Source organism: Miscanthus floridulus, unplaced genomic scaffold, assembly GCF_019320115.1.
Source record: "Miscanthus floridulus cultivar M001 unplaced genomic scaffold, ASM1932011v1 fs_877_1_2, whole genome shotgun sequence".
In the NCBI taxonomy this organism is placed as follows: domain Eukaryota; kingdom Viridiplantae; phylum Streptophyta; class Magnoliopsida; order Poales; family Poaceae; genus Miscanthus; species Miscanthus floridulus.
Window position 1 is genome coordinate 13853 of NW_027097387.1, and position 25228 is coordinate 39080.

General features: G+C 49.8%; 3 protein-coding genes and 1 pseudogene across 3 annotated transcripts; 2 read left to right on the forward strand and 2 right to left on the reverse strand.

Annotated features, from left to right (window-relative positions):
- The first annotated feature begins 2005 nt into the window (after positions 1-2005).
- On the forward strand, positions 2006-3581 carry LOC136533394 (uncharacterized). Its single transcript, XM_066525952.1, has 4 exons — positions 2006-2060; positions 2422-2894; positions 3125-3454; positions 3555-3581. The coding sequence occupies exons 1-4, from the start codon at positions 2006-2008 to the stop codon at positions 3579-3581; spliced, it is 885 nt and encodes a 294-aa protein (XP_066382049.1).
- Positions 3582-4919: 1338 nt separating this feature from the next.
- Positions 4920-7174, reverse strand: LOC136533401 (F-box/LRR-repeat protein 3-like; annotated as a pseudogene).
- Positions 7175-7474: 300 nt separating this feature from the next.
- LOC136533395 (protein FAR1-RELATED SEQUENCE 5-like) lies at positions 7475-9366 on the reverse strand. The gene is made up of 3 exons (XM_066525953.1): positions 8523-9366; positions 7599-7879; positions 7475-7510 (listed from the first exon to the last, which is right to left on the reverse strand). Exons 1-3 carry the CDS (start codon positions 9364-9366, stop codon positions 7475-7477), a joined length of 1161 nt encoding a protein of 386 aa, XP_066382050.1.
- A 6852-nt stretch (positions 9367-16218) lies between these two features.
- Positions 16219-17798, forward strand: LOC136533396 (uncharacterized). Its single transcript, XM_066525954.1, has 2 exons — positions 16219-16439; positions 17273-17798. Exons 1-2 carry the CDS (start codon positions 16219-16221, stop codon positions 17796-17798), a joined length of 747 nt encoding a protein of 248 aa, XP_066382051.1.
- The last annotated feature ends 7430 nt before the right edge of the window (positions 17799-25228 follow it).

The window sequence follows — 25228 nt, forward strand, 5'->3', positions numbered from 1 at the left end:
GATTTTTTTTGTTTCTTCCGGTACTGATTTGTAATATAAAGCCGGACCTTAAAATAAAAAAACTCGGATTCACACATAAAAAACACGTGGATAGAGTGATCGGTTCAACCTATAAGTGCACTCGGATGACACATAAGAGTGATCAGTTCACTTCCTATCATGTTAGGTTAACGGTCTATCAGTCCACTGATCAAACGAGCCGCGAGAATGTAGGTTATGTACTTGTCGTCCTACGAGCACTAGTCTAGCTACTCAGAGGAGACATGAGAGTGATCGGTTGACTTTGTTATCGTGCTATTAGCCTGTTAGTCCACTCGGACGACACGTGATAGTGACGGATTAGTTTGTATCATGTTAAGGCTAGTGGTTCACTGTGTCGAGACATGAGAGTGATTGATTCACTTCCATTCACTTTAGGCCTTTTACTCCACTCAGTCAGTACGTGCAAACTAACTTTTCATCGCAACCCTACGTTAGGCCTTTTATGAATTTACTAAAGTATTCCAATATTTAGTTAGAGGTTTAGTATTTGAAAATGAGCAAAATGGGAACTTTAGATAAATTTAAAAAATTTAAATTGAGGGATGTTGCATTCATGCCTTTGCATAAATTTGTATTGTTGTCAAAATTGAATTTATAAAATTCTACGTAAGTTCGAATCAAAATTTTGATCTATTTATAAAAATAATTAGATTTTGTTAAATTTTATTTCAAAATCAAGTTCAAAGTTGTATTTCAAAATCAATTTTATTGGGAGACGCGGGCCCATCAGCAATAACAGGCGACGTGGCCTAGCACCCTGTGCCCGCGCCCCTACCGCTGACCTGCGGGGCCCGCGTGTCAGCGGGTCCACGCATAGTGTCGCCTCCTTCCCTGGAGACGGACACAGAGCGGCAACTTCTCCCCAACTCCCGGCGATATGCCTCTGGGCCAAAGCCCACTACCCCTCCCCTCCTTCGAACGTGCCCCGCCGCGCCGCATCAACCGGGCGTAGCCACCGTCGCCCGATCCCCTCGAACGTGCCCCCCGAGGTTCCCCGCGCCCGCCCCTTATAAAGAGTAGGCTCACAGCTCCGCGCCGCCACTTTTCATCCCTAAAGGGACCGCCAGGAGACCTAGCCCTAGCCCGCGCGCCACCATAGCCGCTGCCAGGAGGTCGACCCGCCGCCGCCGCCGCTGATCTCCGCCTTCACCGTGTCACCGGCCACGAGAACCCTTCCACGACCTTCATTGCGAGGTGAACAATCTGTTGATTGACATTCTTTCAATTTCATGTAATGGGATTGTCCAGAACATTGTGTTTGTTTGATCTCAACTGACAACTTCAATTTTCTTTAGACCTTGCAATCCAATCCGTATAGTACAGGCATTAAGCATTCAAGCATCATTTGTCCTTTGATGTGGTTTTTTGCTTAACAAATACTGGTACCTTTTTTGCTTCCTAATGTCTGTTGAACAATCCATGAAATGTTTTGTTGAAATTTCTAGAAACATTTGATTTTGTTCAAATTTCAAACAAGCTACTAATGGGCAAACATGTTACACATCTCAGGAATTAATTTGGTAATTAAACTATTATTAGTTCATCATATATATTTTTGTTGCCCACTACCTTGTTCCGTAAAAACCTTAGGCACTGCCACAACAGTTTTCAGGTCAGCTCATCTCCTTCAGTTCAGTCTTAGTGATAATGTTGCTTGCTAATTGATGATCCCTATATGGTAGAGACACTTATGAACAGCTACTTTTAGCTGTATATGCTACACACTGCAATTGATCTATTAATCAGCATGTCATTGTTCTACTTCTCAGGACATGCAGGAAAAGCGAAAAGATAAACTTTGGGAATTAAATCATATATGTTGTGCTTTCATGTTTCAAGTTTGCACCGAATACAATACTGATAAATATCTTCAATGATCTGTGGCTATAGCCAAAACTCTTAGAAGTAGCAGGTTGCAGGAAAAAAAATAGTTGGACTATAAGGAGAAAGCTGCTGAAAGGATATGGTGGTGACAGTTAAGGTTGTCCGGCAGTACAGTATGAGAGTTAAACGGGAATGTACACATGCTTTTGATTGCCAACATTCTTTTTCTCATTGTCGTTGACTGCTTGTAGAGTTAACAGTAAGAACTTCACTTGTACCTGTAGTATGTAGTGTGTCAAGGAAGGGCAGATATAGTCCAACTAGACTACTGTCTCCTTTACTACCTCTCATATATGGGATAATTTTATGAATTGCATTATTGAGTGCTGTGTTTTTCATGTGAAAATGATTTGATTGACTGGTTGCTCAGAACTTACTGCATTGTAAATGTGCAAGTGCAAAGATTGCTTGGATATCTGAAATCGTAAGATTCTAATTATATTTTATTCCCCAACTTACGGCATTTTGACTGGGTGTTACTTTATAAATTCGTAGGTGTCATGGAACAAGTTCGGAGGTCCCTGCAAGAGTTCGAGGAGAAGGCTACCGAACTTAAGAAGGTCCACAACAATGAGTATTTGAAGATCAAGCTTGACCGTACCAAAGCTGACATCAAGAAGATGAAACAGCAACATCAAACTGACACGGACATATCATTTGATCGTGACCAGCTGGACAAAGCGGAAGAGGAAGAGCTTGCTGCCTTTACCAAAAGAATTGAAAAAGAACAGGTTGCCCAGCTGAAGAAAGCGCTAAATGATCAGCGTGATCTCTTTGCCCACATGATATCAAAAGAACGTGCTATTGCAGATGAAGTCTTACAAAAGACCCGTCAAGAATATGATGAGAACATGAAGACACAACAACAAACAATTGATTCCTTGAGTAATCAGGCAAGGTCACAATTGGAAGGGTTGCAGAATGACTGCTCAAAGTTGAAGGGTCTGACTGACAACTTGAATGTCGAGGTAACCACGGTATTCTTTTAATTTAAAATTTTTACTATATAGACAGTGATCTTAAACCCTCTATTGTTAGGACTTTAAGGTACCCGATGATATGATTTGTATGCCACGTTGGTACTTCGACATGGCAGTGGACAACTATTGTGCACCGGTATATATAATTTTCGTACATTTTTTTGTGTAAGAACTCGTTGTGCTCAAATGATTCTTATTCGTGTAATCCCTACATGCAGTATTTGGCTATGAGATTTAAGGTTTTCAAATTGGAGGAGCTTTATTCTGATCTAGAGAAGTACGAGATTCGAGCAGATTTGAGAGGCTTTGCAATTAAAGGCAGATCTGTTAAGTTCCACAAATTCATGAGGGCTTTGACCTATAATGGGCACATATTCGACTCAGAGGTATACTACCTCAATCCTGCTCCTTGGAGTAAGCCATCAACTGACCTTGTAAAGATAGTAAGAGAAGATGACGTGAACAAAATGGTGCGTGCTCATGCTGAACAGGGGACTAAGATTTGTCTTTTGTACCTAGTGAGCAGATATGAAGACCAAGACCCGGATGTGAGTATTGGTTCCTCTTGAGAAATACTGCTCCTTGAGTAAGCCATCAACTGACCTTGTAAAGTACTGATGCTCTAACATCTAATGGACTATAATGCAGGATGTGCCAATGGAATCATCTGATTAGTCGAATGATGAAGCTGACGGAACGTCTAATACGAACATGGTACTGAATAGTACTGAGGGCATAAGGTGAGATATTCGATCTATTTTCAAAGATATACTAGTTAAAACTTTAGAATCAGTCGTGTCCATATAGCAGTATGCAAAGTATAGTAACCTTCCATGCAAGTTTTGACATAGCTATGTCCTATGTGTTGCCGCTCTGGTGCTGACATTTAAGAAAGCGATCTCTTAGCATAATCGCAAGACATTTAGTTACTTGTCATGTCGGATACTTGTCATTTATGTAAAGATTGCTTGAAACCAATGAATTAAGAATCCATTGATGATTCATCTTTAAGCTGCACTCAATGTGTGACAAGAAGCTGAAATTTTAATTTATGCAGACAATCTGGAGATGATGGACAACTACCTGGAGCTGGAGACAACCCTTGAGGCAGACCTGAAGGCACTATACCACAGCCCATCTTTAGCGTCGCATGGGAGTCGTTAAAAGTAGCCATCTATTTGACTAGTGGATTTTAGTTTAAAGCGAAGTACTAGATAAAAAAGGAGCATTTGAGTTTAAAGATGTGGATAGGGCAAAAGAATGTTCGATATTTGTATGGGCCTGTTCTTGTAGACACAACTTGGAGATAGTTCTACCTCTATAAAGATGTCATGATTAACCAAATATTTTAAGCTCAGGACCATTCAATATTCACTATATATATCTACTGTCCAAGTACGGCCTCGATGGGCTACCTTAAGTCAGTCACACCGCCTCCAACTACGTCATTGGCAATGACCACTCGAGTATGCCTTCGACATGCTATCTCGATCCAGCCATGCCATCATCGACCTTGTCATCGACCTCGACCACTTGAGTACACCTTTAAAAGGCTATCTTGAGCCAGTCACACTATCATCGACCATGTCATCGACTATGACCACTTGAGCACGCCACCGTCAGGCTCCCTCGATGGTAACATTGTTTTCAACTATGTCATCTACTATGACTGCTCGGGCACGCCACTCGTGGACTCCCTCGACCTGATCACATCACCATGGCAACTAGTCATCAGTAGCCTCTTCTAAACTCAAATCAGTTTGTTTGAGAGAGGATACGACCGACCAGATCATGTATGGCGTATGCAACCGGCAAGCCACTTAACTCGAGCACCATAGACAGGCAGAGATCACCAGTATCCTTCATTCTGTTCTTGCATCCCAAACCGAGCAGATAGATGCAATGCAATAATCACAAATATGAATGCAACAGTCAACAAACACAGGCACTGCAACGCATATCTGTCGCACTAAATTTCAAAACCATTTTATTATCAACCAAAACCATCTCTTCCGTATCAATATCTTCCCTTCATCTTACATGCTAATATTCTATACAGCAACTTCCTAGCTGTGCTCCACTGAAATTTAATTTACTCCCAGGCATATGATCACCTCACCAAACAAATGTGAGATTGAGGGTGAGTTGGGATTGGATCTACCCATCTAGTAGTATACAACATCAGGATATACACTACTACTCAAAGTCGGCATATCACCATGGTACCCCACCGATTACAGTACAAAATTGAGTTGTTCTTCAGGCTTCACTTCTGGATACCAAACAGAACCCATCCCATCTACAGGATGCATGACCTGGTTTCCACAATAGCTACACTTCAGGTCTTCTCATCGTACAAGCACATCTTGGGACTGTTGCTTCCATACATCACAAGGTTCCACCTCAACCTGCACAAGGCCACACATGTTATTAGATGCTTGACTTTTGCATGATTGTAATTCTAGTAACAACAAATCCACTCAACAGATATAAGACAACTGTGCTATCCTCTTTAGGGATTTTTTTAAACACCATGCATAAGCAAGTCATGATTTTTGTGTTTTGAAGCATAGGAAAAATACTGAAAGTACAAAAAACAGCATTGCATTTAGATTTGGCTAGAACCACAACTTTTCTGAGGCAAATTATGTAGTGTTCTCAAGTAGCAAATCGGGCAAGACGCCTATACGACTTGGTCGCAAGGGTTTAACGCTGTGTAAAGCAACCAGGGGAGCAATACAATACCTTAAATGGTTTATCGATCCACTGGAAAACACACCCTCGTGCCTCGATATTTTTTTATCATATGAGGCGGCATCATGGATTTGAATGCTTCATGAAGCTTCACTATCGTCAAACAACCACAAACCATAAGAGTAGCTGTCACGCCATTCGGCGTTATACCCGCTAAATGGACGATGGTCATGTTCTGCAAGCCGGATATGCTAGAAAGGGACAGAAGTCCGATATCGGTGACTGAACAATACGACAAGTTTATCTGTGATGAGACATAGATGGTATTATCACAATTGCAGAACATACATGGTACCATCAGATTCTAGTTACAGTTACAGGAGAAAAGGATAATACCTGACGGAGGCTATGAGAGAACTGGGAAAGGTAAAGCATTCCCACATCATTAATATCAAAGCATTTCTTAATATCAAGCTTGGAAAGTAGCCTGCACCCCATCGCTATTTCTGAGAGCCCAGTGGATGTAATCATGGGGCAGCCACGAATCTCCAGAGTATTCAGCTTTGCGCATTTTGAAAGTGATATCAGTGAACTGTCTGTTATTTCTGTACAGTAGGATAGATTGATACACTCTAGCATTGGACAACCCTGTGCAATTTGAATAATTCCATCATCACTAAGGCCTCCAAACCTGAAACAGAAAATATAAGTTAGTTTACTGACAAAGAACCAAATAAAGAAAACCATAAGGCATGTCTAATAATTACCTGTACAGATCAATGTCGCGGAGTTTTGGGCAAGACCTTCCAATGTGGGTAAGACCTTCATCGCTAATCTTCAAGCAAATTCCAATTTTTAGACTTGAAAGTTTGCTGCATCTGGCAAGAGCTTTCAATCCTACACAATATATCCAGGGTCAACTTTATGTTCATCTGGCAAAGAATAATTCAGTACCCAGTTCAGTAAGTACCTTCACCATCCAAATCACTGTCAGTAAGGTCCAACTCTTCCAAGTGAGAACAGTGCTTCCCGATCAGTTGGAGTGCTCCACTGGAAACATGGCTACAAGACTCCATCCTCAGAGAGACGAGGGAAGTGCATGAACTAGTTATGGCCGCTAGTGAAACATCAGTGATATTGCGGCAACAAGTAATGTCCAGCTTCAGCAGGTTCTTTAGTCTTGACACCGCAAAAGAGAGTTCTGTATCCGTCACTCCAGAGCACTTGCTCAAGCTTAACTCCCTTAAAGAAACACAAGAGGTTCCAATAGCTTTTAGTCCATCAGCTATGAATTTGCAGCCTTCCAGCTTCAGGGTCCGCAGTTTAGGAATCTTCTGTAAGCTTCTCACCATAGAAGGAGTAACCTGATACACAAAGGATGTAAGTTAAGCTGTGAGGGCTCAAGTTATGCCCAGGTGATAGAATAATACGACTAGATGGTTGGCTACTTACAGGACAGCAGTATGAAAGATCTAGTTCCAATAGATTGGGTACCGACTTCAGTATGGCTGAAACTCCCACATCAGTGATATTCTGACACTGAGACAGATCAAGCACCTGCAACAGTGCAAGCATGCGAGTTCAGTCATAAGCGGAGCTACTATCAAACAATTTCTTTTGTGAATTATGAAAAAATACATATTTTAGTCAGTTGACTAGTTCATACAAGGTATCAGCAGAATTCAGAACCTAACAGTGACCAAGCAGATCAAAATACTACCAGTGTTTCAAATGAAGGTGATGTGTGATTGCTAGTAACAAGTATAAATCAACAAAAACAGCAAGGGTATGGGTTTCACATGACAAGGAAAGCAAATGTGCTAAACAGTGTAGTGTTTACACAAGACTAGGCCACTTTAGTTACCTTTGGCAAATCATATATCCGGCACATCCTCAGGGAGCATTGTTTCCTACAAATGAAGAGGAACATTACCCATAAGTACACATGCCTCACAGACAGCCAGTTTTCAGCTTTGATGAACATTACACTTAGCTTACCTCTTCTCTCTTGGAGCATGTTCGCCGATTGTGACCCTCACCCTTACACAGGGTACATTTCTTCTTAGATTTATCTGAAACTGACTTCAACTTTTTCTTTGGGGCCCCTCTGCCAGGCACATGTATGGGATCAAAGACATCTATAGAATCAACATCTAGGGCTTGCGGCAGCACAGGACCAAACCTCTTGCCTCCGTTCTCTCCTCCATTTGGAGGGATCATAGCAGCTTCCTCATGAAGAACACGTTTTAGCCGCCCATATGCTTCAAGTGATTGAGATGCTATGAAGGATGCCGTTTGACTGATATTGTGTAGCTCATGGTACCTCTGTAGGCTATCGGAATAGTCATACATGGCGCTCTTCCTTATAGGAGGAAATCCACGCTTGGCCCCCCCTCGTCCACCTTTCCAAAACACAGCAGTCTGGAAGCTTGTGTTCTCCTCGACGACCCAATACAAAGAAGATGTGTGAGCATGGGGTTCCAAGGGACTGTAACTTTAGACAAGAACAAGAAATTTCCTTCAGCTTGCGTTCAACAACGCATATCTCACATTTCACATAGTATTGTTTGTCTCCTTTATCAACCCTTCCAACAATATACTCAACAATATCATAGCCATCTACAGTCTCAATCCAATAACACTTATCGGCTGCTTTTACGCTGTACTGCACATCAGCAAAATAAACACTTGGTGTGAACAAATTCGCAGCCTCTTTCTCAATAGTTGAAGCATATGGTTGTAAGCATGGCTTAGAACTTGCTTGAAAGTCCAGATACGCTTCATTACTGCGCAACTTTGAAAGACAGTGGTCAACGTGCTGTATCAGCTCTAACAGTGTCATTTTCCGATCTAGATTAAACTGAATCCTAGAGTGTAGGCTCTCACTACGTTGGTTGCTCCTCAGTCCTAAGTAGCACTTACCAGCATGATACGCCGCACACCAGATTTCCCTCATCTCATACATCTGGTACAGCCAGGAGTCCTTATCTGTAACTTTCTCCTTTGCCAAGAATGCTATCCATTTCCTCTCAGTTTTTTCTATGGAGCAACGATCATAAAGAAAACCCCTAACCTTATCCTTCAGATCCTGGGTGTGAAGATTACGCGCAATGCACACCTCAATATGCCATACGCATAGCCTATGCGATGAATTCGGCCACACAATACTGATTGCTTTCTGCATAGCACGGTCTCCATCGGTGATCACAGAAACCGGATGCTTCTGAATCATGGCATCACAGAATGACCTAAGCAGCCACACATACGACTCAGTATCCTCGTGAGAAAGAATTCCACAGGCAAAAAGAACCGTGCTTTTATGGTGATTCACCCCAACAAAAGGAACAAGGGTCAGGTTGTATCGATTCGTTTTGTACGTGCCATCAAACACGACGACATCACCAAACGCTCTATAATCCATCTGACATTGAAAGTCACACCAGAGCAGTCTCGTCAGGTGCCCTCTCCCATCAGTCTTGTACTGGAAAAAGAAATCAGGATCTCTACGTTTCGATTCTATCATGTAACTGATGATTGTTCGAGCATCACCACCGGAAAGTGTCTCCGCCTTGTTGCGATGGCAGAAATTGTAAAGGTCCCTTGATGTAAATCCAACCTTATCATACCCACCGTACCGCCTAACCATAATATCCATTATCTGGTGTTTGCGGATCCCAGAAATCTGCAACTGCACAATCTCTGCTTTCTGATCATCGCTGATTCTTCTATGTGAACGTAGAAAGCAAGCAAGGTCTGGTTCCGTCATCGGATGGTTGTGCTCGTCGATGAAATCCTTCACATACCATTGCTCTGTGTTTGGATCCTGTGCAATCACAAGTTGAGCACGGCATCCACAACGAGTGATATTCCGCGGCCTCCGCTTCTTGATCTCCCTCCTCACCTCCTTCTCTGCGCGGAAACCTTCACAGCTGCAAACAAACTTCCGAAGGGTCCTCTCATTGTGGCCGTTGTCCCACTCGCAGTATTCCTTTCTCACACTAAATCCTTTCTCATAAGCGTAGTTGTTATAAAACTCAAATCCGTCGTCCTCACTGCCAAACATCTTCATAACAATTTCACTGTACTCCAGCAAAGAATCATCATCCGACATTTCCTCCTGAAAAATGAAGCTTTCATTAGGATGCACAGGTTTTCATTATTGAAATTCACTTTGCACTTGAAGTTTCAAATTTCAGCAGCCTGCCATGTTCTAAAACAGCAGCCTATGTTTATATGCCGACCGCCGACTGAGCGAGTCAAGGAAGGCCGCCGCCGCCGCCGCCAAGGACTCCAGCTCGAGGCATCGACAGCTCCGGTGCTCCGACCTTCGGCTATCGGCTCGTCGCCTCCGCCGTCTCGGTCACTCCGTGGATTATTTTGCTCACGTTGACTGATGCCACGGCCCAGGTCCCAACTCCCAAGTGCAGACTTGCACGTGGCCAATCACCTGGTGGGCTAAATTAGCTAGCGGACTTGCACATCTACAGCATATATCCTCTTTTTTTTACGGGGCAAGGGGGGGCCAGAGCTCTATGGCCAATACGTGGCTCCGTCGTTGACAAACCTGCTGAGGAGATCATCGAAGCTGCGGAATCTGATGTCTACAAGAGTTGTGCCTCCTTCCTGGATGTCGTCGCCGCCGAAAATCGGAGCTGCCGCCGCCCTGTAACAGACCATGGTGGAGGAAGCTGTGGTACTGCGTTTGATCTAGGTGGAATTTTTGCTGAAGAATCAGATTTGGATGAGAAAGAAAATGAGTGATTTGCCGCTGGGGAGAAGAACAGAAGTGAGAACTCGTCGCTGCGACCATGGAGATCGGTGGTGAGAACCGGCAGTTGGGATAAGGTTGATTTTTTTATTGTATTATAGTGGACCCCATATATGGTAACGATGTCAACTCATCCATTATTCATTTGAACTTCTATCCAAATTATATGGTACAATAATTAATTTTTTTGTCATAGTTGCTTTCACTCATTCATCAATCAACAAATAATCTATTACCAGCCTAGAGGCATATAAGTCATTTTACATTCATGATAGAGAATCTATCGACAACTATCAGGATTGCCAAACACCTAGATTTTTCAGACTGCAGATTTATTAGACCGCAGCTTATCAGAAAATTCTGATCAGATTAAAACCGACTCTCAGATAAGCATTCTCAAACAGGGCCAAAGCTAACTTCTGGATGAATCTTCTGACAAGATTTCATCCTACTAGAATAAGAACATGACATGAAGCACTTAATCAATTAGTCAGAATATACAAATGGCAAATAATCACCATTACATCTACATAAGAACTTTCATGAACTTTAATCACCATGGGTAGCCAACAGCTAACACTAATATTTTAAAAACCAATCAGGAATGGCTACAGAAACCAAAAGTAACCAGCCAAGTTACAACTGGTCCATCAGGTGGGCACTGGTAGGTGGTAACGCTGTACCCACTAGTGCAGACATCGGTTTGGATTTTTTTTCCCAAATAAATGAAACTAGTACACATCCTTATATGTTTCAAGGTCAAGATAAATTTGAAGAATATCAAGATAAAATTGTGACATGACTTGTTCAGTCACCCAAATAGCATCAGTTATACAACCTATTTTATTGGATTAATGTGGCTTGACAAATGATTTTACAGTAATATTTTGGGGCATTTGTCATGCATATGGACTAACATACCTGCTATGCCCAAGGCATGACAAAACTGTATAAAAAATGCAACCAATTGGCTAAGTCAGCAAATGATGTATATTAGTATCATAGTTTTCCTTTCCATTAATGCAAACACATCTACTGCAACACTTTATATGCAATGCAAAAACTAAGTCATATTCAACGTTCTGCATCCAAATGTTAAAAACCATCAATTATTGGTTCAGTTTTTTCGATGCATTGCGGCAATGTAGCACAAAGACTGAAAGACATATTCGAAAGAATATCTTATTACAAGTATAAACATGCCACCAGAAAAATGTTAGCATACTAGCAAGTCCAATCAACTCACTCATAAGGAATATATTTGTGAAGAAGTTAGCAGCACGCACCTCCCAAGCGCATAGCCTTGAGCTTGAGAAGACCATTTCCTTGGGGCCCCGACACCGGGAAAGTGCAGGAGACAGAATGCTTCACGTGATTCACAGCAATGGAAGCACTGTACCAGGGACCCCGCACAATCGGCTTACCAATGGCATTGACTATCTGCTGGTTGGCCTTCTCTATTGCCTGGCTGCAGCACGGGCACCAAAGGAAGTGAGCCATAGCAATTCCTCTTGTGGACAAAGGAAACAAAATCCAACAACGGTGAGCACAATAGCACAATACATGAAGAAAATAGCATCACCCAAAGGGCCAAAGGTCGCGACGAGGCTCCGGCGGCGGCTAGAGGGAGGGAGAGAGCAGGGCAGCGGTCGCTAGGGTAAGAGCAGGGCAGTGCGGAAGGCGGCGACGGAGGCGACCACCGCGGCCCTCGCGCTGGGGGTGGGGGCAGCGGCGCGGCTGGGCCGCCGTCGCGACGCTGGCGGCGGCTAGAGGGAGGGAGAGAGCAGGGCAGCGGTCGCTAGGGTAAGAGCAGGAGTGCGGGTGATGGCAGGCCGGCACGAGGGCGAGTCAGGCGCGGATCGGGACGACGGCGTCGGGCGCGGATCGGGGAGTGGGAGCGGCTGAGTAGTGATAGGCACGTGAAATGACCAACGTACCCTTTTCGATGATAATTAATATTTTATGGAGGCAATGGGAGGCAACGCGAGGCAATTTCAAGTACTGTAAAAGGGCTCATTTTTTAATCAATATCTATAGCTTCTTCTTTGCGTTTCACCCTCTATATCTTCAATATGCGTGCGTTTAGTTGAAAACTTAGCTCAAACGATGGTGGTTCTTGTTGCGGCCTATATCTCCCAGTGTCATGAATCTAGAATTTTTTAACGAATGGGCACGAGCGTGTGCCTATTTCATTGATGCAGAAGATTAAAAACGATAGAATGTTTTAATGGAAAAATAATACAAAAGTTTATTACTCTCTCGATGGTAAAATCGCTAGACTTTCTGCTCATGCCACGATCCAAGATTACACTCCACTTTGATTTGTACAAAAAGAGATAGAGGGCTTATTTCGCGCTTCATGAAGATTCTTGCATTTCATTCCTTCCAAATCTCCCAAATGATAAGAAGGGTGATAGTCCTAATAAGCACCTTGCAGGGGACATCTAACATGATGGTAATTTTAGTCAACCAATCAAAAGCATTTTCGATCGGTGGCCATTCCTCTGGCCATGGGCCTAGTTGCGAAATCCATTCTGGCCATAGTTATGGGGCCAGACCGAACCGGCGGTTCGATCGGAAACCAGAGCCTCCATTAGCCTGGCTAAAAAAGATCGTCCATGCAATCGAACCGGGGAAGATCGGTTCAACCACCGGCTTTTTATTGTGAAACCAGTGAAATCCGCTTAAAAACCGGGAGTGGAAATGTGATACCCGCTGGTCAAGCCTCTACCCGACAGTGGAAATGTGATACCCGCTGTTAGGTCAGTGACTTTCAACAACCCGGGAGTGATCTTGATTTCCTAATTTTTGTTGAGATGCCGGCTGATTATTTTATTCCTCCGAAGCGCAGGAACCTTTCCTTTAAAAAAGTTAATAAATCCTCCATTTCAAACACAGTTACAACTTTAAACTATAGAGGAATCTAATTCTTTTAGGATTCCTCTGAAACTCCTATGACCCGAACAGGGGCCTAAGTCACTGCTAAAGTCCATGGTCTAAAGTTACTTCCGGCAAGACCGGCTTATGGGCCGTCCAGGATGCTTTCTTATGATATATATGCCGCTTTGTGAACAGAATACTGTATTAGTTCTTGTTTAGTCTAGGCAATTGCGTTTACCACTAACACGTCAATTTCTGTGTTTTAAATACCGATTCCTCTAAAACTTCTTTTTTTCGTTTCTGTGTTACACACACGGTTGTTCCTTTTCTATTCCAGTGTTTTTTTCTCGTTCTTTTTTTTCAATTTTTTCCCTTCCAAGCAAGCCTTCTACGGTGACGTCCTGATTCCTGAAGGAACTTGGCCTTCTCTCCAGCAAGTGTCAGATGTTCTTGGACCCAGACACTCTGGTGCTCTTGGACCGGGCCCTCTTGCTCTTCCTGGGCTGCGGTGCTCCTGGGGATGTACCTGGATGAGGACAGCGCACGACCACTATGGATTATGATCGAAGGATCACCGAAGCTCCTTGTAAGAAAAAGATGAGGACTGACAGTGACGAGCGATGAATAGAATTCACCGCTGAGGTGGTCGTGCGCTGTCCCCATGTCACATCTATTTCAAAAACACAAACCATGGTTGTCACAAATGTGGATTTCAAATCTAAAAAAGTATACAAAATCAACATAGCTAGATGCTATTGCTCCATGTTCAATACTACGTAACAAACATATCTCATAGTCTCAGTTTGGAACCTAAGCCACACAAACATATCATGGCATAATATTAACTAGTCATCAAATCTAGACCTACATTTGATTGCAATTCATGCTACTACACATAATCTACTCTAACCTTCCACAGAGTTAGCATTTCATCCACGAACCATGAACTAAACTACCACAAAACTAAATTTGGGGTATGCAAAAATACACTTCAAAAAGACAAAATCAACACGTACAAATTAAGAGAGTGAGGGAGGATACCTTGATATAGAAGATCCAAACTCAATCGAAGCTTCGACGGCCCATTTTAGAGATCCAAAGAGGGGGCGCGGAGAAGAGAGGGGGGCGGTGGCACAAACTCCGAAGAAGAAGAAGAAACAAGGGCGGGCCAAGAGGGTTTCCAAAAGCAGGCACGCTTGGGCCCCGGTGGGATGGCCCGGCCTGGTTGCGATGATATGGTCTAGACCTAGACAGTGGGCCTCGGCACCGAGAGAGTTGTCATTGACTATTGCCGCCATGTCAGTTCGCCATGCGAGAGCCACGTAATATAACTCAGCGCTAAAGGATATTGTCCAAAGACGTGTTCAAAGCTAATGACATGAAGATAAAGGTGTGATGTCCATTTCTGCAAATCGTTTCTCCAGGAGTCTAACTATGAAAATCTAACTAAAAAGGGCTAAAAAGTAAAATTTAGATGAACTTTGACCTCCTCTTTCTTTAAGGGTAGGGTCATCTGACTTTGGTCACTGCTCTGACGTGGATTTAGTACAGTATTTCGTGCATTCTCGACAATGTACCGGTGTCGGGGACCAATATTAGGGTACTCGGAGAGGAGGAGCTAATGGTCATCAACACTGATTCACCCGAGCAATCAAGTGCGCGACTACGGCTTCAATCGGCCCCCAGGTGCACAGGCTCCGCCTCGCCCGACCGCTGAGGCGCGGGTCTCGCCTCGACCGACCCCTGGGGCGTGGGCTCCGCCTCGCCCAACGGCTAGAGTACGGGCTCCGCCTCGCCCGACCGCTGGGGTACGGGCTTCGCCTCGCCCGACCGCTAGGGTGCGGGCCACGCCTCACCCGACCCCTTAAAAGGGATTCCGCCTCGCCCGACCCCTGAGGGCACGGGCTCCGTCTCGCCCGATCCCTGGGGCGCGGGCTCCGTCTCGCCCAACGAGGGCCCACACCGCCTCCAACCACTACGGGTCAGAAGGTACGACCGCAAGGTCAAACTTCTGACACCGGGCAGGAAGCAGGCACGTCTCGACGTGACCCATGGCCATGACAGGCCACTCCCGGAGGATCACATCGCCAACAGTGACGGGTGCGAGGTCACTGTGCTGCCTACTCCCCGTACGGCCGCTGACCGGCACGTCGGTTCACCGCGTCATCCGCCGGGACGGGATGGGACGCCACGACCAGCTGATGATGCCGGGGCATGGCACCAGTGGTGAGCAGGAGCCCAGCGTGGAGCCATCCCCGTCACCATCTACAGCGTCGGCGGGACTCGCATAAAGGAGAAGAAGGACCCGGCGATCCTGGACACCTTCTGCTCCCTCGCTTTTCTCTTTCTTTCTCTCTGTAACCGACGCCTTCCCCTTCACCTATAAAAGGGGGAGCCGGACGCCCCAAGGGGGGAGGGGGATAAGGAACTGAGGGCGAACACACAGCATAACGAGCACGCAGCTGAACTAGCTCAGCAAGACTCTACGCCATTCGTTCTTTTCACTAGAGACTTGGGAACTTCTCCCTCTCTCGCCCGTTTGTAACCCCTACTACAAACTTTCAGTGCCGGTAACACGAGCAGCACTAAACTGGACGTAGGGACATTTAGCCCGAACCAGTATAAACCCTTGTGTCTTCCAAGCACACCATCCGAGCTAGACGCGCAATCTAGAAATTTACTAGTTGATAACTCAAAACACCGACAGTTGGCGCGCCAGGTAGGGGCCTTTGCGTGTCTCGACGTCCCCATCAGGCTTCGGATGGCCAGCCATGGCATCAGCTAGATCCTGGGCGCACACGTGCGCTTCGGGAGCCTAGACTTCATCATTACCACGGACGGGGAGCTGGCGCCGACGCCGGTCCCGGCCTGGTCTTCCCGCCCCGCTAGCCTCGACACGCTCATCGAGGCCCTCGATGAGCTACGGCTGCATGCGCCCAGGGCGACTCCTAGCTGGTCGTCGACCAGGTCATGAAGGAGTCAAGCTTCCACAACCCCAAGATGGTTGCGTACTGTCAGGAGGTCAGCAAGCTGGAGGATAAGTTCGACGGCCTCGAGCTCAACCACATCCCCCGATGGCTCAACGAGGCAGCCGATGAGCTAGCGAGGATGGCATCAGGCCGAGAGCCAGCCCCCGCTGGCGTCTTTTCCAGTGATCAGCACGAGCCCTCGGTCCGCTATGAAGAACCGGGGTAGGCTGGTAACAAGCTGCCCACCTCAGGCCCAGGGCTGGGCAACCATCAGCTTCGCCTGACCCCTCCGCCCAGGGCTCGGGGGCTGGGCGATCGTCGGCCCCTTCCGATCCCTCTAGCCCGGGCTCGAGGGCTGGGGCCGGCAACGCGCTACCCGCCCCAAGCTCGGGGGTTGTCCCTCCATCGGCCCCATCCGGCCTCGAGGCTATGGAGGTTGACGAAGATCTAGTGGGGGAGTCTGACGGAGACCCAGCCGCAGAGTCCGACCCTCTGCCTGACTAGAGGACTCCTTACCTTAAACGCCTCATTCATGAGGTGCTCCCGACAGACAAGGTGGAGGCCCGACGGCTTGCGCGCCGCGTTAAGTCCTTCGCCATCATCGAGGGAGAACTTTACAAGATGAGTCACACCAAGGTCCTGCAATGCTGCATCCCTACCGAACAAGGGAGGCGGCTGCTGGAGGATATCCACGGTGGGACCTGTGGACACCACGCCACGCCACGGACCCTCGTTAGAAACGTGTTCTAGCAGGGCTTCTACTGGCCAACCGCCGTAGCCGACGATGAGAAAATAGTACACACCTGCGAATGGCGCCAGTTCTATGCTCGGCAAACCCATTTGCCAGCCCAAGCGCTCTAGACGATCCCCGTCACATGGCCGTTCGCGGTCTGGGGGCTTGATCTGGTCGAGCCCCTCACGAAGGCACCCGGGGGCTACACGCATCTGCCTGTCGTCGTCGACAAGTTCTCAAAGTGGATAGAGGGGCGGCCAATCACCAAGATCAAATCCGAGCAAGCCGTGCTCTTCTGCCGCGACATCATCTATCGGTTTAGGGTGCCGAACTCCATCATCACCGACAATGGCACACAGTTCACGGGGAAGAAACTCCTCAGTTTCTGCGACGAGTACCACATTCGCGTCGACTGGGCCTTCGTGGCGCACCCCCGCATGAACGGGCAAGTCGAGCGTGCAAACGGCATGGTCCTGCAAGGGATCAAGCCTAGGATTTTCAACAAGCTCAACAAGTTCGGTGGCCGATGGGTCGTGGAGCTCCCCACGGTGCTGTGGAGCCTCAGGACGACCCCCAGCTGGGCAACCGGCTACTCCCCTTTCTTCATGGTCTACGGCGCCGAGGTGATCCTTCCGACCGATCTCGACTACGGGGCGCCAAGGGTCATGATGTACAAGGAGCTGGAGACCAAGGAGTTCCTCGAGGATGCCTTGGACCAGCTCAATGAAGTGCACGACGTTGCCCTCCTCCGTTCGACTAAGTACCAGCAGGCGTTGCACCGATATCACAACCGCCAGGTGTGGGGCCGGGCCTTCAACGTTGGGGATTCGGTGCTCCGCCTCGTCTAGAGCAACAAGGACCGCCACAAGTTATCTCCACCGTGGGAAGGACCGTACGTCATCGCGGAGGTGCTCCGACCAGGCACCTACAAGATCAAAACCATCGATGGCCAAATCTTCACCAACGCGTGGAACATTGAGCAGCTACGTCGCTTTTACCCTTAGCTCTTTTTCCAAGTCGTTAACATACTTATGTAAAATCGTGTTTCTAAAATAAAAAGCACTTTCCCTTATCAGTTTTGTTATCGCTTCCTCGGTTCTCAATGACACCCGGCCCCAGCAATGGCCAGGGGTCGAGCCTCACTCGGGGGCTGATAGGGGAATACTCTTACTCAGAAACACCCTTCGCATCCGACCCCTTCCTACATTGAGGCCTAAAAAGTAAAAGTCACAGAAACTAACTTTGAGTAAAACCGGGCGGACTGCTAAAAGACCTACACCCCGACGACTACGGCGCTTTTGCTCCCCGGTGTGATGAAAGTTTTTTCACCCACGGCTTGAGCTGAGCAGACTCAACGTCGAAAGGGGTCGGGTCGCATCAACTCGCTTTGCATTCAAAATAAAAGCTTGTTCATCACAAGTTCGCATCACACTCCTTTTTACCATTAAAAAGGACGAACGTTTAAAACGACGAAAAAATACTTGTTCATTACAAATTGATGGCTCTACGGATTAAATCCACCTAACTAACTAACACCTCCAGGGGAGTACTATGTCTTCTATCCTGTTCGCCAGGTCCTACGAAAGGGGAGCCACCGTCGTCTCCATCTCCTCTAGCTCGTGGTCTTCATAACCAGGCGCGTAGCCAAGGCTCATTGCCTGTAGATCGATGCAATCCCCATAATGGGAACGAGCAATCGCGAAGGACCGATTGATGCCAGCGCGAAGGGCATTCCTCTCGAGCTGGCGCGCTCGAGCCGTGATCTCGATGGCACGAGCCGCGAGTGAGCTGGTCCCCTCCGACTGCACCACTTTGAGGTCATCGCGGACCACCCCAAGGGCAGCGCTCAGGATATCGAGCTCGTCACTTTTCGCCTAAAGATTTCTCCTCACCTCGGCGAGCTCCGTCTCGAGGCCCTGCACCTTCGCCTTGCCTCGAGCCAGATCCGCAGGGAGCCCGACAGAGACATTCTTGGCCTCTAGCTTTGGGTTCGTCTCTCTTTCAAGCTCGGCTTGGAGGGAGCGAACTCGCTGCTGCGCGACGTCGCGCTCTTGGCAGGCCTGGTCGCGCTCATTGCGGGCCGTGTTGCGCTCCGAGCGAAGCCTCTCCACGGTCTAGGACAGCCCGTCTCGCTCCTTGCGCAGCCGATCGACCGCCGCCACATCCTGGCTCACCCTTGTCTCCAGGGCCGTGAGCTTTTCCTCGGCCCCCAGCTTTAGGTCCCTTTCTTTCTCAACCTCGCCTAGGAGGTCGAGGATCCGCTGGCGGGTTTCAGCGTCCCTCTAGAGTAGCTCATCCCACTCCTTCCTGATCCACGCGGCCTCTTCGTCATCCCTGCGCGACCTCTCTGACAGGTCCGCAAGCATCTTCTTGGCGTCATCGGCATGACGACGGGCATCGGCCTCTCGGATCCAAAGGTTGGCTGCCTCCTCGGCGAGGGGAGTCAGTTCAGCCACCCTCTGCTGGGCAGTGGCAAGCTGCGCTGCCACCTCCCCGCGCAGCCGTGCCTCCTCGACGAGCCGATCCTAAACGTCCTTCTACTGATGCTGGAACTTGGACTTCTTCTGGCTGCGAGCCATAAGAGATTGCGGGGAGACATGAGTCAGAAACACGGAAAACCAAGCAGAAGAAAGACGAGAAGTAGGATCACGTAGTACCTGGCCAGCTGGGGTGACGATGTCGCGCAGCACGCCCATCGCATTATCTAGGGCCTCGAGTGCGGACGAGACCCCTATGTCGATGCTCTCCCGCTCCATGTCCTCGGTGGCGTCGTTATGGGTGAAGAGCGTCGACGTCGGGTCCCGCCGATCCACCCACCAAAGCAGGGGCTCTCCATCGTTTACGAGTCGCCGCCCGTCAGGACCAAGGCCCGGGACAACTCTTCGCAGGCCCTAGGTGTCGTCAATCCCTCTAGCCACGACATCTCCGCTGGGACAGCCTTCCCAGCGGCGGAAGGGGCCAGCGGTGCGGATGCAGACCCCTGCTCCACCACCACGACTTCCGGGGACGCCTCGGCTACGTCCCCCTCCATCCAACCCGCCTCGGGCACCGTCACCTGCGCCGCCGACGACACGGGTCACGCAGTCACCTCTTGCGGCGTCGCGTCTACATCCGACCGAGACCCGCCCATCACGGGCACCTCCATCTGCGTTGGTGGGGTCATACCTGGCTGCACCACCCTCTTAGCTCCGTCGTCGCCGTCAGTGTTGTGGCCGCGACCAGCTGCTCCATGCCCACCGTGGGCACCTCTTGCGCGCCCGCATCCACCTGTCCCCCCGAGGGCACTAACGTCGCCGCCGGCGGCGCCTGTCCAGCCAGCGACGTGGCTGCCCCGGCGTCGCTCCCGCCCGATCCGGGCACGATGCCAGCCGACTGTTGCTGCATCACCAAGAGGGCGACGCTCTTCTTTGGCGCCAGCGCCAGGGAATTCTGAAGCCTGCCGGCGCTGCAAAGGGGCAAAGAACGTAAGCCACGGCGAGATCTGATTAAATCAAAGGAACAGAGCAGTTGGTAGCTCACCTCGGCGCCAAAGGGCGGCAGGCATGTTTGGGGGACGAACCACCCGACCCCTACTTTGTCTCATCGGTACGCGGGCGCTTCGAGCCTACCCTTTGCTCCGAAGACCCAGACGGGGCGGAGCGGCTCGCCTTCGATGGCTCCTAGGGCACGTCGGTAGTACGCCCCGCCTCCACCGGCTCTTGGGGTGCGTCGGCGGAGCGACCCGCCACCGTCGGCTCCTGAGATGAGCCCGCCCTCTTGTGGTATGGGAAGGGCCCCGTCGCCTGCAAGAGCGGATCAATACCTGTCAGCACGTCCTTGTTTTTCAGGTTGTCCCACTCGATGTCGTCAGCCACCATTTCCCCTTCCTCCGGCTCCTCGTCGTCGTCGTCAACATCATCAGTGTCCTCTCCTCGTTCTCGCGCCCGCAGCCTCCTTTGCTGCTCTCTCCTCCTATCCTCCTTCGCCTTCCTTTGCCGCTCGTTCTCAGCGCGGTTCGCCGCCCTCACAGCCAGGTCCCTCGGCAACGGCGCCGGATGGTCCGTGAGGATGAGATCCCTCGGCTGGCCCTGTCCCCTCTCAAAATCAGATTAACAGGGTCGGGAAATCAATCGGAGGAGAAGAGGCTAGAGAGAGGGAGACTTACGAACTGCACAAAGCCCGGTTCTGGCCACATCGGAGGATGCCCCGGCACTAGGTAGATGAAGCCGAGGATGGCGCCCGTGTCGCCCCATGGGGGATCCATCGCCTCCTTGATGCGTTGCGCAATCTCAAAGTTGGGGAGCGCCTCCTCGGTGAGCGCCGTTTCCTCGAGCTACGTGCCCGGCGCCATCAGGTGTAGCGGGAGAGCGCGCGCCAGCAACGACGCCACCCTACTCGCGTGGCGCCCGGAGAACTCCGGTAGAGGGGCGGCAGCTTTATTCTTCAAGTAGAACCACTGCGAGTGCCACCCCTTGTTGGACGTCGATAGTCGCATAGACGGGTACTCTCCAGCCCGATTGTTCCGTAGTTGGATGCTGGCGCATCCCATCAGCATGTGCAGCTCCGCCCGGCCCCTCTCCCTCTTGTTCTGGAGGTTGACGGCGAAGAAGTGTCTCCACAAGTCGAAGTGGGGACTGATCCCCAAGAATCCTTCACACAACGCGATGAAAGGCGCCATGTGCTGGATCCCGTTGGGGTTGAGGTGCTGCAGCTCAATCTTGTAATAGGACAGTAGCCCCCAGAGGAATCGATGGGCGGGGGTCGTGAGCCCGAGCTCATAGAAGTGCGCGAACGACACAAACATAGCCTTCCGGTGACGACGACGACTCCTCGTCGCCGGGCAGCACCCACTCTTCTGTCGTGGTCCGCGCGTGGAGAAGACCACGTCGGATGAGGCCCTTCATGCGCTGGAAGGTGATATTGGAGCGGCACCATGGATCCATTGAAGGTGGGGGCGGATGAACGCGAGTTCGACGGTGGCGAGGATGCGGAGGCAGGAAACCCTAGCGTAGGCTGCGGCGGCAGAGCTACGGGGGTAAGGATGCAGGCGTGCGTATGAAACATGGAGGGCTAACCTTTGATTTTATAGGGGGATACGGAGGCAAGGAACCAACCGTCCGCCTAGATCCCTATGCCCGCCGCATCCTGTCACCACGTCTCATCGTGGGGCGTGCACACACGACCTCTGGCCGTCCCCTCGGAGAACGCGCCGGATATTTTGCCTCCCCGAACGGGCCAAGACCCGTCAAAGTAAGAGGGATACGGAGCTGAAAACGCTCCTACGGCCCATCTAGGCCCAAGAAGTTCGAAGGTTGGCCCACTAACGGGCTCGACAATCGCTCTAGGGCTCCTTTAGAGTGAGGGGTGAAAAGGATGGGCCCGCTAGCGGCCAGTACCCGGGCGCATGAGCGCCACGGCCATCCTAGCCCATGTTCGAGTCTCGGTCGGTGTACAATCCATGGTTTTTCCTCGAAGAAAGGCAGAGAGCCCTTGGGACCGGTCGAACGGACCCGAGAACTATATGGATTGGTCGCTGAGAATCTAGAGTCGGTCATGAGCTGACCCAAGCTGGACCCCCGTGAACGGAAAGCCGGGGCCCCACTCGGACTAGCCCGTTAACAGCTTACCGAGCACCATGTTTCGTCCATCGAGGAAAAACGTGGCACGGCTCCGCCCCTCCGTTTTATTGAAAAAATGCTTGAGGGATGACGATCATAAAGACGAGCTGACCCCTCGACCGGACCCCTGCAATGCGCGGGGGCTCGAGAGAAGTTGGACTCGCAAGGAGACCGAATACGCGATCGCAGGACGATGGCTCGGATATTAGGGAAGGGTCGGAATCAAGAGAAATCTTTTTCGACCCCCTGAATCCTACGGTCACATACCCCCAAGAAGTCCGATCGTGACAAAAGGAAATCGCCGTCCTACCAGGACACGCCGTGGGCTACAAAAGAAGGCCAAGACCCTCAGAGTCCTCCCATCCAGAAAAGCCTGCAAAGGAGTATTCTACTCTTCCACAGGCTTAGGGGCTACACCCACCGGGTGCGCTCGCACGCACCCACTGGCAAGTCAAAAAATCCCCCAGGCGATTCTACTCGAATCGCCCGGGGGCTATTGTCGGGGACCAATATTAGGGTACCCGGAGGTGAGTAGCTAATGGTCATCAACACTGATTCACCCGAGCAATCAAGTGCGCGACTACGGCTTCAACCGGTCCCCAGGTGAGCAGGCTCCGCCTCGCCCGACCTCTAAGGCGCGGGTCTCGCCTCGACCGACCCCTGGGGCACGGGCTCCGCCTCGCCCAACGGCTAGAGTATGGGCTTCGCCTCGCCCGACCACAGGGGTACGGACTCCGCCTCGCCCGACCGCTGGGGTGCGGGCTCTGCCTCGCCCGACCCCTTAAAAGGGATTCCGCCTCGCTCGACCCCTGAGGGCACGGGCTTCGTCTCGCCCGATCCCTGGGTCGCGGGCTCCGTCTTGCCCGACGAGGGCCCACACCGCCTCCAACCACTACGGGTCAGAAGGTACGACCCCAAGGTCAAACTTCTGACATCGAGCAGGAAGCAGGCACGTCTCGACGTGACCCATGGCCACGACAGGCCACTCTCAGAGGATCACATCACCAACAGTGACGGGTGTGAGGTCACTGTGCTGCCTACTCCCCGTACGGCCGCTGACCGGCACGTCGGTTCGCCGCGTCGTCCGCCGGGACGGGATGAGACGCCACGACCAGCTGATGACGTCGGGGCATGGCACCAGTGGTGAGCAGGAGCCCGGCGTGGAGCCGTCCCCGTCACCATCTACAGCGTCGGCGGGACTCGCATAAAGGAGAAGAAGGACCCGGCGGTTCTGGAGGCCTTCTGCTCCCTCGCTTTTCTCTTTCTTTCTCTATGTAACCGGCGCCTTCCCCTTCACCTATAAAAGGGGGAGCCAGACGCCCCAAGGGGGGAGGGGGATAAGGAACTGAGGGCGAACACACAGCACAACGAGCACGCAGCTGAACAAGCTCAGCAAGACTCTACGCCATTCGTTCTTTTCACCAGAGACTTAGGAACTTCTCCCTCTCTCGCCCGTTTGTAACCTCTACTACAAACTTTCAGTGCCGGTAACACGAGCAGCACCGAACTGGACGTAGGGACATTCAGCCCGAACCAATATAAATCCTTGTGTCTTCCGAGCACACCATCCGAGTCAGACGCGCAATCTAGAAATTTAGTTGTTGGTAACTCGAAACACCGACAACCGGCGTACTGGTAGTGACGTGATAAATGGCGACGGTACTATGATAGTAGCAGGATGATGCGGTGTGACAGTGGAGTAGCTCGACAACACCGCTGCAACAGGCGGCCATTGGACGGCACAAAAGGCTCGGGAGTCGGGACCGATGAGCGCTGGCTACTGACAAAATGGGGAGCAAAATTCATCACCGGTCCCTGAACTTGACCGGCGCTGTCATCCAAGGTCCCTGAACTTGACCGGCGCTGTCATCCAAGGTCCCTGAACTTGGCAGACGATGTCATCCAGGTCCCTGAACTTTCAAGGTGATCACCGCAGGTGCCTAAACTTGGCCGGCAGTGTCATACCGGTCCCTGAACTTTCAAGGTGATCACCGTAGGTCTATAAACCTGGCAAGCAGTATCATCACTATTCAAATGTAATAATATTAAAAGTTACCTATAGTATTGAAAGTTACTTCTAATTGTAATATTATTTTAAAAGTTTTAATAATACTATTATAGAAGTAACTTTTCTCTGTTATTATAACATTATTGTTGAAGTTTTCAATATTATAATACTATTATTAAAAGTTCCAATACTATAATACTATTATTAAAGGCAACGGATCAGGTGGAAACCAAGCTTATGTGCAAACTTTGGAAACCATCAATCTGGACCGCTGGATCTGCATCCGATGGCTTCAGATAGAGGTGGGCGCGTTTTGCAATTAAACGCCCGCAATTAGCACACTAGTTGCGTTGTTTTGCGAAAACCCCCCAGCGCAAACAGGAGCCTGGTCCGTCGTTCCGGCTGGCAGCGCGTCGATTCGCGCAAGAGCCGTGGATCGCGCGTCCTTCCATCTGGCCGCCGCCGGCGCATCCAGGTCCTTCGACGAGCTGACCCCTGCGTCGGCAAGCGATCGGCAAGAGGTTCTTCCGTCTGGCCGCCGGGAGCCGGGCACACCGGGGACGCCGTCGCGCTCGTCGGCAAGCGATCGGCCTCCACAAGCTGACCCCTGCGTGGATCGAGACGGTTGCGATTTGGAGTCCGCCGTGGAGTTCGTTGGTACATGAGTCCGGTC

Bases quoted from the DNA above. Each gene is read 5' to 3' on its own strand.
- LOC136533394 (XM_066525952.1), top strand. From the start codon at position 2,006: ATGGTGGTGACAGTTAAGGTTGTCCGGCAGTACAGTATGAGAGTTAAA. The intron at 2,061-2,421 runs GTACACATGCTT...ATAAATTCGTAG, and splicing joins TATGAGAGTTAAACGGGAAT to GTGTCATGGAACAAGTTCGG. The intron at 2,895-3,124 runs GTAACCACGGTA...CCCTACATGCAG, and splicing joins CTGACAACTTGAATGTCGAG to TATTTGGCTATGAGATTTAA.
- LOC136533395 (XM_066525953.1), bottom strand. From the start codon at position 9,366: ATGACGGAACCAGACCTTGCTTGCTTTCTACGTTCACATAGAAGAATC. The intron at 7,880-8,522 runs GTAAGTGCTACT...CATCCTTCATAG, and splicing joins GTGTGCGGCGTATCATGCTG to CATCTCAATCACTTGAAGCA. The intron at 7,511-7,598 runs GTAAGCTAAGTG...CTTCATTTGTAG, and splicing joins CATGCTCCAAGAGAGAAGAG to GAAACAATGCTCCCTGAGGA.
- LOC136533396 (XM_066525954.1), top strand. From the start codon at position 16,219: ATGAAGGAGTCAAGCTTCCACAACCCCAAGATGGTTGCGTACTGTCAG. The intron at 16,440-17,272 runs GTAGGCTGGTAA...CTATCGGTTTAG, and splicing joins GTCCGCTATGAAGAACCGGG to GGTGCCGAACTCCATCATCA.